Genomic DNA, 15,022 nt, shown 5'->3' on the forward strand with positions numbered 1-15,022 from the left:
TCTCATTGATATACACTTTCTTTGATCATGTCGAGCGCGTAATAAAACCAAATTTGAAATAGCCTAAATCAGAATTAGCCAGCCATGTGAGCTGTGCCAACCCGATCTAATAATATCACATCACACACACACACTCACACTCACACAATCACACACAAACTCGACTTTGTGCAAGGTGCTACTGAGAGAGTATTTTGAAAAAATGAGCATTCTTGTGCACTGTTTGTTTAAGAAGGGCCTGAAAACTTAAGAAGGGAAGTTTCTCTGGTCTAGCTGCATTGTTGAGTCTGTCAGTGCAGGCAGAGAATTACAGAGCCCAAGAGAGACCATCATTCAGAATCCATCTCACACAGCCTCACAATGCCCGAATTAACGCAGAGCCAGAGTTGCATTGTGCTGTGCACTTCATGACCTTCAGTGCTGTGTAATCATGTAGAATCAGGCACAATTCTCACTGTTTCATGTTACTGTGACCTAGTTTAGCCTCAATAAACATTTGGACATTTCATCAAAACGTTCACCATTTTGAGTTATTTTCAGCATGCGTTATAGCTACATTGTCTTCATATGTAACTGTTTTTAATGGTTCTGGTTAGTTTTAGATTCTAGGCACTATTTTCTAGAGAATGATTATCTATACATGATGTATAGTTCTTTTATAATACTGATATGCATGTGCCTCAGTATCATGTTTTATGGGGACTTTCCATGGACATAATGATTTTTATACTGTATTCTCTCATAACCTATCAACCACAGAAAACTTTCTACATATATATATATATATATATAAAACATTCTGTATGATTTATAAGCTGTTTCCATGTGACAAAAAAATAATTTCCTCACAACATTCCCAAAAAGGTTATGGGGGATTTTGTCAGGTTTAGTTTACTTCTCAATACAAATTTGTACAAATTTACAAACACATAATGTATTCACATTTTGTATCCACATCTGACAAAACATTTTTGAATATCCTTGTGACATGATGCTTTTGGCCCATAACAATAACTGTTTGTATTTACAAGCAATGATAATGTGAGCACATTGGTTTTTCTAACAGCAACAAAAAATGGTCTCATAAAAAGACAAGGATTGTGTCATATGTGACTATATATTTTCTTGAGTACCGCACAAACACAGTCTCTTTGGAACAATAGTGAAGTACATCACTGATCACCCTTGCACTGAATAGCACAGGGATGAGAAATCACAGTCACATGATAAAGGGGGCGGGGCTCTCGTAGCCACGAGCCAATAGGAGCGCACGTCAACCCGAGCTCTGTAGATCAGGGAATAGAGCATGAATAACGGTACTCCACAATATTTACTGAAATGTTTCATCGCATCACCAACGTCGGGCATCCATGGCGCATATAATTAAACCATTAAACAGCCAATACTGGCCTTTTCGCGTGTAGATTGATTCGAGTACTTCAACGATACGAGCTATTTATTCAGTCTTAAGATGGCCTGGATCTGGAAGGTAAGTCGAGCAGTTGATTGTTTGCCTCGCTTTATATTCAGTAATGTATGAAAGCGCATTAATGTGCTGCTCAGATTACATTATTCGCATTGTTGGTATTTTAAAATCTGAAGTGTGTAGCGAGAAACGGGGGGTTAATGCAAATATCTCGGTGCTTTTTTATTGAATGTAACTGAAACATTGTTCAAGTGCGACGACACGTGTGATCTTCCTGTTCACTGCTTACACTTTACAACCACATTTACTTGATGTATGCTGGTTTATGCAATGATGAGACTTAATGTATCTGAAAACACCAATGACTGTCTGATTCTGCAAAGACCATTGTTGTAAGAGGCATCAAATGCAACAAAGTTTCCCCGTTACATGCACTTTATTACAACCAGTGATGTAAAGTCACGCTTTTTATATCGTCTCCTGGAGGTTTTACAACCTTCTATTCTAAAAACAAACGAAGATCTTCATGGATTATGAGATCATGTTTTGTTAGGGTGAATCATTTTGTCCATTGTGATTTGAAAAAGGAAAAGCTTCCAGACCGAATCTCTGTTCTTGATTTGTCAGTCTGAAGAAAAAGATTAAAAAATAAATAAAATAAAAAAACACAAAAAAACCCCTTTGCTTTGTAAAAAATGTTCTTTGCAAACTGTGCAACTTGACATGGGTAATAAATAGTTTGAAGAAAGTTAGTTATTTAATACCAAACAAATGATGATATTCCTTTAAAAAAGAGAAAAGAACATTAATTCAACTAAAGGCTGAAATAAACTACACAACCTTTGCCTGGAGTCTGGACACATCGATGAAACAAACCAAAAAATCAGAATTTTCTGCAGTCGAAGTTGACAGATTTAGCAGAAAAGCATGTGTTTTTTTTAATCTTCAGACTATAATTCCACAGTCTGAAAACATTATTATTTTGAGCCGATTTTAGAGCACATTGTCCTGAAATCAAATACTATATAGTAAAAAACAGTACGCAAAAAGATTCTGAAGTGTGCATATGATAGACTCTACTATCCCACGAGGCAACGGGAGAGGATTTATGAATGGCGATGAAGCGACGCAACTGATGCTAGGTCACGTGACAGTAACAACATGGCGGATGAAGTAGGCTCCGTCAGAAATTCATTACTACCCATATTCATACTATATATAATGTACTTTGTAACGGTCGTTAAGTAATTCAAATTAAAATTTTGTACCAACTCAAGACAGTTCGTGGGTTTGTTGTGTTGGGAACGACTTGAAAGTCTGGCAGCGTGTGATCCTCTGTCGTTTAGTTTACGATGCCCAGTTTTTCTCTGTAACCATTTACAAAGTCGGCAATATGCCTAGTGTTTTAAAATCTGCTTTGTTTATAAAAGTTGTGTATTCCATCCTTAAATCGCAACATTGTCACACTTCTAATTCTCTTTTTATAACCAACTTGTACAAAAAAAAATAAAAAAAAATGAAACACTAGTTTTGTTCAGCTAGTGTTGTTCACCATTGTGATCCTACCACTATTAAAGCAGAAGTGTATTTTTTTTCAATGTCCTTCCTTTCGTAAGTTTAATTTGTGATAACAAAACATTGCTTTGTTTGAGCATCCTAACCTAGCCTGGTAATACCAAACTCTGCTACTTCGCTTTGCTTTGTAGACAGAGTCTGGAATGGCATAACAGAGAAGTGTTTTCTCTCTCGCGGGGGTCGCTTGTCTGAAGTTTAAAATCATTGGTTACCCGTAAGCCAATCACATAACGTTTGGTTATGGCGTGTGTTATGCGCATGCTCAGCCGCATCTAACTTCCACTGTAAACACATCTTTAATGCGAAAACAAAAACCATCGAGCGAAATTCGAGCGAATAGTGAACATGGCTGTGAACGACTTTTGCAGATTATGTGAAGTAAATCTACGCATCCACGGTACAATCAGCGTCTACGTCACGGCTCTCAGCCCGCCCTCTGTTCGTTGATTGGCCGGCTGTTTTCAGGCCGGAGGAAAACGGAAAGCTATGACGCTATCTCAGACTGAGTACAGAAGCGAAATGAAATTGAGCGGAAGTACGAAGTCTGACGTAGTCAGGCTAATCCCAACCGGCCTGACAACAGCATCATTGACCCATTTTAGGGGCGGAGCTATCTGTGTGTCTGACCAATTGCAGATCAGAGCTGTGTTCAGGAAACTTGTTTGAAAAGCAATAATTGTCTTGCGTTTCTTTTTGGTGACACTAGGGGCGCAGAAATCATTTTCAGAGACTGTGTAAAATTGTGCAGACTATGCATAGTAATTTTTTTGTGATTATTCATAGTGAATGCAACGCCCTGATTAACAGTTTGAAAGAAGCAGTGATGTCTTACATGCAAAGGGTTGTTTGCAGAGAGCAAGCATGTTCAATAAGTAACAATTTCGGTTTAAATTACAATGTTTTATGCCATTGGTGGAAGCTGAAGACATATAATCAGGAGATTGGTGTGCCTCAGTTGACTGTACTGTCTGATAAAGAGGTGCTTCTGTCAGCGCTTTATCGTCACCCTTAATCTATACGTCTGCATCAGACAGCATTCAGTAAACAGAGAAGAGAGACAGATTAACTATTTAAAGCTGCTCATATAAAATGTATGTTCCTGCTTATGTAGATGTGAAGTGTTGGAGTTCTGGAGGAGCACACTGCTGTACTTTTGGAGAGTTTGTACGGTTTTGTGATGGTAATGTAACCTTCAAGAGCTTGTCAGAGTGCAGTGTGCCACTGAGAGCCTCTTTGTAATCGCTGAGAATCAGTTCCAGTGTTGTCCACCTCGCATGGATGCAGTGGTCAGTTCTGGTCAGTTAAATTAATTTAGTTTTGTTGGTGTAACTTTAACTTAATATATTTAGGTTGATTCAATCATAATTTGGGTATTTAGCTAAATCAAGAGCTCCAAACCCTCTGCAGTGAAAACTGAACAAATAGAGTCTTCGCGTTTACTTAGATCTGGACTTTAAAATGGTCTCAAACCTCTTTTTAGTTGTTGATGAATCAGAAAGAGATTGTTTTATCATTTAATCAATCATATTTTATGTAATCATATAGTGTTTATCATTATTATCTTTTGAAATGTATGTTCAAAGCAGGATTCTAAAAGTTTCCACTAGACAGACCACAATGGAGCGAATGTTTTAGTTAAAGTGATAAAAGGTGTTATCTTAGCTATCATGCTTGCAGAAAAGACATCTTGCATATGGGGGAAAGGAGGGCAAGAGCAGTTTCTTTCCTTTTTGTATTTGTATTGAGATTAACGATTTTACTGACAAATTTGGTCCAGAACGACATATGGTCTCACCCTAGGGTGCGAAATCGTAAAAGCTAGATATGTTTCATATCTATCTCTCGTGGGGCTGCTTCGCTGCAATATACTATGAAAAGAGGAACTTGGCTCTGTTCCGCTAAGTAACTGTCTAAGAGAGAGATTAATTTCTGTACAGGTCAGTCTGTCCTTTGGACTCAGACCTCTCAACAACTTTACTTTTCCTTGGGCAAGAATATTATACTCAGAGTGTGACTTACATTTTATTTAGAAATATTAGAAGCGATTTTAACATGTTATGTTTCTTTATTAATCCTCATTATGGATGAAATATTAGTATTTCTCATTTATTATTTGATCGTCTGTTGCTGAGAAAATAAAATAGATTTTACCATCTGACTGGATCTCCTCCTTGCATCAGTTGTGATAGTTTTTTCAGTGCACATTACATTAACACTGGTGTTTTTAAGCCCCCCCCCCCCAAAAAAAAAAAAATAGACTATAATAATACGTAGAATAATTATTAATATCCCTACTTTCAATATTACTATTGAAATAAATTTTTTTCCTAATATGTGTATTAATTATTTTATTTTACACTTAAAAATAAAGGTTCTTTATTGGCATCTATGGTTCCATGAAGAACTTACATTTAACCTTTTTATTGCATAAAAGGTTAGTTATAGAGGAAAAACTGTAGATCAATAAAATGTAATTCACACTGAGGGGCTGTTTACACGACACCGTTTCAACTAAAAACGTAAAACTTTTTAGCCGTTCATTTTCACAACAACAGCGTTTCGGGTGCCTGAAAACGCAAACTTTTGAAAACGGGTTCTAGTGCAAGTTTGAAAACGGTCTCTGTGTAAACAACAAAAACACGAAACATACGTATTACGTGTTCACTCTATAGTGTTTCATCAACATGTACTGGCCTGGCAGCAGAATACAGCGTTTTTAGTCGTTTTCGCGGATCCGTGTGAAGTGGGATCGTTTTGACAATGGTGTCGTCTGTACGCAGAAAACTCAAAGGAAAAACTTCTCAGTTTTAAGCATATCGGTGTCGTATATACATACCCTAAGACAACCAATTGTTCTTTTAAGAACTGTTCACAGAATGATTTTTTGGGGAACCAAAAATGGTTATTCTTAGCCTGGTAATACCAGACTCTGCTACTTCACTTTGCTTTGTAGAGAGAGTCTGGAATAGCATAATAGAGAAGTGTTTTCTCTCTCGCGGGGGGGCGCTTGTCTGAAGTTTAAAATCATTGGTTACCCGTAAGCCAATCACATAACGTTTGGTTATGGCGTGTGTTATGCGCATGCTCAGCCGCATCTAACTTCCACTGTAAACACATGTATGATGCAAAAACTAATCCATCGAGCGAAATACCGGAGTGAACATGGCTGTGAACGACTTTTGCAGATTATGTGAAGTAAATCTACGCAAGTACGCATCCACCACGGTACAATCAGCGTCTACGTCACGGCTCTCAGCCCGCCCTCTGTTCGTTGATTGGCCCGGCTGTTTTCAGGCCGGTGGAAAACTGAAAGATACGCTGCTATCTCAGACTGACTACAGGAGCGAAATGAAATTAGCGGAAGTAGGAAGTCTGACGTAGTCAGGCTAGGTTATTCTATGGAATCACTGAAAAACAAAAAACAAAACAATTTTTTTTTTATTTCGACAGTCTGCTTTAGACATTCTACTAAGTATAAGTAACTTTGCAACTACATGTCAACTACCATTCATTAGAGTATTAGTAGATTGTCTAAAACTTTATTTTGATGCTTCCAAACAGACATTCTGACTATAACTTTGCAACTACATAAACAACTAGCCTACTAACACAAATCCTAACACCTAACTGTCTAATACTAGTTAGTTGACAAAGTTGCTTAGTCAGTAGAATGTCTAGTGGACTATCGAAATAAAGTGTAACCAAACCCCTTTTGGAACATTTGTTTTCAAGAGTGTATTGTAGTACACTTACAATACTTAGCTCTGTTTGTTTCTATTTTCTTTCAGCTTTTATTTTGGATGAAAACTGCACAGGTGTAAATGAACACAGTGGCACGCTTCACTCTGAAACATGCAGCAAAACAGACTATATTTATTCAACTGAATTAAGTATAATAAACTACAGCCTTTTGTGATTTGATTATTACACTAAGCCATGTTGTGAAATTTTAGTTTTTGTTGAGATCTGTATATTTTCTGTTTATTATGAAACTGTTATGGTACAAATGATGTAGGTGATTAATGGGAAACACTGGTGTAGCAAATCCATATTAGATTGTTTTCTTAAGTGTTTATTCTGACTAATTTGCTTGTAATGACCCTCTGATCTTAATCAATAGATTATGTAGACACAAAAATTGTAATGTGTTTCAAATAGGAAGGATGTCTCATATGGATCTATATCTAAACACAATGTGTATCTATTCTAAATAATGTATGCTGCTAGACATGAGTTGTTTTAGACTTAAACAAAATCAAACTTGGGGTTGCAAATATGTTAAACATTTCAGAAAGTATTAAAGACCCAAAGAATCCAGAGATTAACAGTAAGATGATGAGAAACAGCCAGTTTGGATGGGATTACACTCAATTCTATTAGGCTAATTTTAAGAGGTTTAACTTCTGAGTTGTGCAACAGCCAGAAATAAGCATTGTACTGACCAACACAAAACCAGAGAAATGCTATTTGAAATTATTCATCATTGCAAACTTTAATATATATATATATATATATATATATATATATATATATATATATATATATATATATATATATATATCGGGGATGGGCAACTTCGGTCCTGGAGGGCCACTGTCCTGCAGAGTTTAGCTCCAACCCTGAAAAAATCACCTGCCTGTAATTTTCTAGTAATCCTCCTGAGGACCTTGATTAGCTTGTTCAGGTGTGTTTGATTAGGGTTGAAGCTAAACTCTGTAGGACAGTGGCCCTCCAGGACCGAAGTTGCCCATCCCTGATATATTTCTAGGAATTCAGTGGCTTGTCCCAGACGTCACAGACAAAGAAATATTCTGAGCATGTTTGGTATTGTGAAGACCGTGTCCTCAGCCGTGGGTTGAAGTAGAAATATTCTTTGGGATTGATATATTGAAAGCATTACTGTCGTATTGAATGTACATTTTAGACCACACAGTATTGAATAGGGTTATGGTTTAATTCGATAATGCACTTTAGACATTTTATTATAAGTAACTTTGCAACTACATGTTAACTTAACTTTCATTAATTTGCAACTAAAGGTACATGTTAGCTAACTTTCTGAATATTAGTAGACTGTTTGGGTTCGAGTTAGTAGAATAAGTTCAAATGTAGTTGCCGAGTTACTTACAGTCAGTAGATTGTCTGTTGGGGAGCATCAAAATAAAGAGTTAGCAGATATTAAGCAGACAGTCTACTAATACTCTAATGACTGGTAGTTCACATGTTGTTGAAAATGAATGAGTTAGTTGACATGTAGTTGCAAAGTTAGTTATAGTTAGTAGAAGAATGTGTAATAGACTATCGAAATAAAGTGTTACCAAATTTATGGTAAAAAAAAAAAAAGAAAAAAAAAGTCAGCTTTGGTTGCCAGACCTTTCAGTAAAATATGTGGTTGCAACATTTTAAGTTTTCCAGATTAAAATGAAATGGACAGTAATATATATATACTGAGAGTGTGCCAACAGATTCCACTATATTATCATTCCTTCGTAATGTCATAGAAATTTGTTACACATATTCCTGACGAAATAGGATATATATATATATATATATATATATATATATATATATATATATATATATATATATATATATATATATATATATATATATATATATATTATACATTTGAATGGCACTGAGTGTAGGTGTTGATACAAATTATAAAGTCTTTTATGGCTACCAATGTCCTATTTATTTGATAAAAAATACAGTAAAAACTGTAATATTGTGCAATATTTTTATTTGAAAAATGGGCCCACGGATTTTTGGGGCCCCCAGAGATTGATTTTATAAATCTAAAATGGGTGCTAGGGGGCCCAACCTCATATTCTTTCATAGGGCCCAAAATTGCTAGCAGTGCCCCTGCTTCAGAGTCACATGATCCTTCAGAAATTATCAATAGCTGTGCTGCTTAATATTTTTGAAAAATTCTTTGAGAGTTAAATAGAATCTTGACTGTAACTTTAATACATTTTAGCATTAAAATGATCTAATTTCTTAAAGTAGTTTAGTAAAAAGCTTAGTAGTTTCGAAATTAAATTGAATAAAATTAAAGCTTAATTTCGTAAAACTACATAGTTCACCCAAAATGAAAATGTACTCACTAAATGCTGTAAAGAACCATTACATAGTTATTTCCCATGCAGGTTGTCAAGATCCATAAATTACCAAAAAAAACATAAAAACACTTGTGTGCTCTATTAAAATTGATCTGAAACCAAATGATAGATTTGTGTGATAAACTGAAATTTTATGGTTGCTATTCATGGAAAATGTGAAAAATGTATATGTAAATGTAATACAATTATAATTATATCTTTTTTTATTATTATGTTTTTTTTTTATACCTATGATAACATCAAACTGTCTCCACCAAAATGTTTGGCCCGTGCAACACTTCAAAGCACTTGTTTAGCTGTTTATCAAAACCAAGCTTAAAAGGTTGCAGGTAAAACGGATTAGCAAGCACTTTACACATTAACCTTCCAAGAAGACGGTTTACCCTTTATTAAGTCCACTTTGGTCCTTCTTTCATTCAGATGTCCAACGAGAACTCTCTGTTGTCTGGATGTGTTTAGTTCTGTAATGGTAGCTCGGCTTTGTTTATGAGGTGGAGAAAAACAGCTAGGCCAGGAAGTGAATGACATCTCATTTGACTGGTAATCTGGCTTGGAATGGTAACAGTGTTGATGTGGGTAAGTAGCTTAGCAGGAATGTGAGGAGGCCAGGGAGAGATATTGTAGGCATCTGCTTGTGTGGCTTTTTGAGGATTTACACTTCTGATCCATGTGCACACAACAGATGTGAATCCAGACCGAATTTCGTTTACCTTCTTTAATAAAGTTTCATATGTAATAGATAATTTTGGATTGTGATATGCAAATCTGGTGTCATCATTTAGAGTTGACATTGCAGCTCACTTTTATTGTTTAATAAGATGCAAATCAAATATTCATTTAATAAAAATGAGATTTTAAATATTTCTTCTACTCCGTGGCTTGACTCAGTTAATCAGCACAGAATGAATCAACCCTATAATATGCAGTGAATGACGCAGATCAGTTATTATTGCTGTTATTATTGTACTGTATTTTTCCATCCACATAATTATAAACAGTATGTGATGAATTATGGTGACATCTTCGACCGTCAACCCAAGTGTCACTTTTGATTTAGATCAATTTGTTAACAGTATTACTCAATGTCCCTACATGCCTATGATTTGAACAAGGAGTCTTTCAGATAAAAGAAAGGCAAAGAAAGGCTTTTGGATACTAACAATTTTTTCATTTATGCTAAATCAATGTTTTCTCAAAATCTGGAAGTTTATAAAGCTATTTTGATGAAGTTCATGTAGCCTCAACATTTATTGTAGTTAAGGGGTATAAGTAATCAAGTCTTCTGACTCATAAGACAAGCATCAGTGAATCAAAATAAAAAAATACTTTCGATTAACCGCCGAAATACTGGAAGTGACGTATTCCACAGACAAGAATCCATAAGCCACATTATTAGACCGCTTTCAAAGGCTGCATGAATCGATATATTAAAACCATTTAGTAAAATCAATTTCTTTTGTCTCAGAGCGGCTCCGTTCGCAGTAAGTGCTGCTCCACACAAATTCAGTCTCTGCATGAGCTGTTTGTTTGGGTTCCCAAAAACATGCAGCATAAAGTCTAATGCGCTATGTGTTTCATAGCAAAGTTTGGCACTGTTAACAATGAAGCGCCTCTCAGCAGCTCGGTTAACAAACTCCTCTGCATATGCTGTGAGATTGGGTTGCTTATGACGTTCATCTGGGAACGCAATGTGCGCCATTTCATCATATTTGTACGGTAACTAATTTATAAACCTACGCCAACACAGGGGAATACATCAATAATATGTTTCTAAAAATGCAAACTGTTGTTCATCGTGTTGTTTTATTTCAAAATAAAAGTTTAACCCCTCACTCTGAGTTTGCATGTTTTGACGTCCACATCTTCTTGTCCAAGAAATTACAGTGGCTGTTGCATTTTTATCACAAAGAAGTGGCCAAATATTAAAGATTAAGTGGATGTTTGAATTAAATGTTGGTTGGCCAATATTAAACAAGGATTTGATAATGCTCTAAATTGTAACAGCAACAATCACAGTTGGCACCCTCTGCAGGCATTTGTTATAATATGTAATGTACATAAGTTGATTATGTTTGTATTATTTATTATTACATTATGTATTTTAAGAGTTGTTCAATAAAACCATATGATTACTTGCTTTTTATACTTTATCTGAACCAATTATTATTTCCTCATTGTTATTATACGTATGTCTGTCTTTTTTAAGCCATTTTAATGGTTATTGTTCCCTTTGGTCTATTTTTACTACCACTAAAAATATCCGATTCCTCGGTTAATCATCAAAATAATCGACTGTTAGTGACAGCCCTATTTTCATTAATTTAATTCAATTCACATTTATTTCACAATACATATTGTTTCAAAGCAGATTTACAGAAATTGCGTTACTTATTCAGTCTCATGTGGAGACGTTGATGTGCCTTTAAAAAAAAAAAAAAAAAAAAATGTATATTAATAATTATATATATATATATATATATATATATATATAAATAAATGCATCTACATTCGAGCTTTGTCGGTGAGCTTTGTACTTTTATATTACATTTAAGATACTTTCACTGCTATCTGTGTTCCTGACACAAAAGTGTTGTATGGCTTCAGAAGACTTGGAATATTAGTGAGTCATATGGACTACTTTAATTCATTTATTCATTTAGCAAATGCATTTATCCATAGCAACTTCAGTGGGCCTTTAAAATTTCTCATCTTGTTTGTCAGTCCATCCATCATGACCTTTTATTTGTTGATTATGCTCACCTGTTTCTAGTTTGGTTCTTTTTTATCCTGTATGTATATATATATTGCCCTGGGTAACACGGTGGCTCAGTCGGGTTCCACTGTTGCCTCAGAGCAAAGAAGGTCCCTGGTTCGAGTCCTGGCTGAGTCAGAAGGACTTTCTGTGTGGAGTTTGTCAGCCAATCCAGAAACAGTTCTGAAAGTTCCGATCAGAACCGATTTTTAGAAATCACATCATGTTGTTAAACATTACCTAATGCATTTAATAAATCATTAAACTAGTTTAAATCTCTTCAGGTACTAAATGTTTTATAGAATATGAGGGAATCTGTCCTTGAGTCCTCAATGAAAGGAGTCTTTTTGGAAGAAAACTATGTGTAATTCTATATTCACAGGGTTAGAAATCTTCATTGACTAGACTGACATCTAATACCCGGACCTTGACAGAGAAAAATGCCAGTTTTCTGTGCTGTAGCTCAAGCTCCTAAGTGACATGGCACTATTTTTCAAAGGAATAGTTTGACATGTCTATTTAAGCAGTGACACCATGTGAATTTTCCAGAACAAATCCAGATGTTGTGGTGTTCAAGCCTTAATCTCGCCCTCAGAGAATAAATAGATTTACTAACTTTCTCGTCATGGAAAAAGTCATAGGTTTCAAAACCTGCACTAAAAAGCATTTGAAGCATTTGATATCGCATTGCACTTTGTCAGATATCATACAGTGTTTTCAGTATTGGCTTAGTATCTCTCTGACAGTGTAGCTATTTCCTGAACCAGATGGTCATTGCCGGGGACCTGCCTCGAGTACACGGCGTCCCAGATCTAAAAATGCCACGATAATTTCACAAGGCAGCAACTGAGCTGATATATGTGTCCGGGCAAAGTTCCAGGTCATACCAAAACACAAAGCCTAGGAAGTACATCAGTGAACGTGAACCTTTTTTGTGTGACCGTCACCAGGAATAATGGTGCTCAATTGTTTTAAGTGCAGGGTGTCAGAGAATAGCTCAGTGCTCACATTAATCACACACAGAGCTGACAGACATTGTCTTGGCCTTGGAAAGCACAGCACAGAAATCACTGACTGTGTCGGCTGTAAGTTATAAGGTGACTGAGATTGTTGTAGGTGGCGGATTGACTAAACATCTTACAGAACAAGACATAAAAAGGCTATAGCAAACACTTTTGGATTTCCAATTTGTTTTGTCAAATTTAGACTAAACCCTGAAAATGTCATAGACTGCAAAATGTTTTGTCAGGCAAACTAACATGTGATTCTTATGGTCTAAATTTACTAAAATATTAGCTAAAATGTTATTTAATATGACTAAATCAACCTGACTGCGTTAGGCTACACAACCAAAAGTTGCTTTTAAATAAATGCATGAAATAGATAAATTAATAAGCCAATAAATAAATTACACTGATTTGTGAGGACAACCACACGTGGAATGATTGTTGCAGAAATTGGCAAAAAATTACGTTAAAATGCAGTGGATATTATATTTGGGGTAAAATGGTGCTTTGCAGGCTGATTAAATCGGGAAATATGTCAATGACTTTTTGCTGCGTATGAAAACGACCATTCGGCCTATATAATTTTACATCACTTTCTTGACACTCAAGGGTGCTGTTGCTTACAGTGACACAAAAGCACAAGATGTGAATTTAAATCGTACCCCCCCCCCCCCCCCCAATATACTGTAACTGTTCTTTTTATTGAAGAAGATACCAAATTAGATCCTTTGTGGTTTGATTGTGGTTATTTATTTATATCAACAACACTTTAAGTTTCTGTTAATAAAACAAGTGGTTACTCTTTATTTTGATGGTCCCCTTTAGATATTCTGTTGACTATTCATACCATTGCACCTACATGTCAACTAACTCTTCTTAAGAGTATTAGGTGAGTAGACTTTTAGGGGTAGGATTAGGGTTAGTAGAATAAGGGGTTTAAGGGTTAGTAGAATAAGGGGTTTAAGGGTTAGTAGAATAAGGGGTTAAGAGTTAGTAGAATAAGTTGACATGCCGTTGCAAAGATACTTAGTAGATTGTCTGTTTGAGGGAGCATAAAATAAAGAGTTAGCGGATATTAAGCAGACAGTCCACTAATACTCTAAAAGTTAATACAACTACTGATAAGTTGCAAAGTGACATGTAGTTGCAAAGTTACTTAGAGTTACTTAAAGTCAACAGAATGTCTAAAGGGGACCATCATAAAGTGATACCAAACAAGTTTGAAAACAAACAGAATTGTCTTAATTACAGTAGCTATTCCAGTGGAAATATCTTTACCAAATCTACACTGTGGTGGAAATTCACCAATAAAATTAAAGTCAGGCCACTCAATGGTAAAACAATTTAATAAAACATTTTTTTTCTTAAATCAAGATCCAGGGTAGTCTCTCTTACAACCGAAACATGTCTCCGCGAGCTACAAAATGAGCTCTAAGCAAAACAAAGTATTTATTCAGTAAAATCATACATATTTATTTATCATTGAACAAAGTTGATTGGATAAGCAAATTAACAGATTCTCATAAGGCCTCCTACTTACTTTTATCATATATGCACACTCTACGGTTCACCTTCATCCACATTGGTCTTCCTCAACATCCCATAATATGCCCACCTAACATACTGTACGTACATAAATATTTTTTAATAGAAAACATTTTATCTGACTCCCTAGACTGTTCCCAGGCCTACTGACCTTCAAAGAAGCAATATTCACAAGTTGTTTCTCGCAAAGATTGCAATAAAACTTGAAACGAGAGAGAGAAAAAAAAAGAGATAAAAGAGGCAATATATCTGAGTCTTCTACCAAGTTTGATGGAAGGAGGGGGCTTGTGTTCGGTAGTTATCTTGCATTTGAGTGCCTCAGAAAATTTACATCATCTCCATACTTATCAGTCAGAATATAAACCTTACATGCATGCCTTATCCTCCGTTGGGCAGCGACCTTCAGTTTATCCCCTTACATAAATGATGTACTAAAAACAGAAGTTTTTTCTTTGCGTTTTTCGCATAAAGACGACAATGTTGTCAAAGCGATCTCCGTTTACACGGATTCGTGAAAGTGACTAAAACACTGTATTATTCATGCCAGGCCAGTAGTTGGCGATGTCAATTTGTAAAGAAACACTACTCGCCTATA

General features: G+C 35.6%; 1 protein-coding gene across 1 annotated transcript in view; it reads left to right on the forward strand.

Moving 5' to 3' along the window:
• The first annotated feature begins 1,239 nt into the window (after window positions 1-1,239).
• Window positions 1,240-15,022, forward strand: part of st6galnac3 (ST6 (alpha-N-acetyl-neuraminyl-2,3-beta-galactosyl-1,3)-N-acetylgalactosaminide alpha-2,6-sialyltransferase 3) — an 87,588-nt gene continuing 73,805 nt past the window's right edge. Inside the window, exon 1 of the mRNA XM_079876051.1 lies at window positions 1,240-1,489. Within this exon, the coding sequence (XP_079732177.1) occupies window positions 1,472-1,489 (18 nt within the window). The 5' untranslated portion in view covers window positions 1,240-1,471. The remainder of the gene's footprint in view (window positions 1,490-15,022) is intronic.

The sequence above is a fragment of the Squalius cephalus genome, assembly GCF_949319135.1.
Source record: "Squalius cephalus genome assembly, chromosome: 7".
NCBI classification, from domain to species: domain Eukaryota; kingdom Metazoa; phylum Chordata; class Actinopteri; order Cypriniformes; family Leuciscidae; genus Squalius; species Squalius cephalus.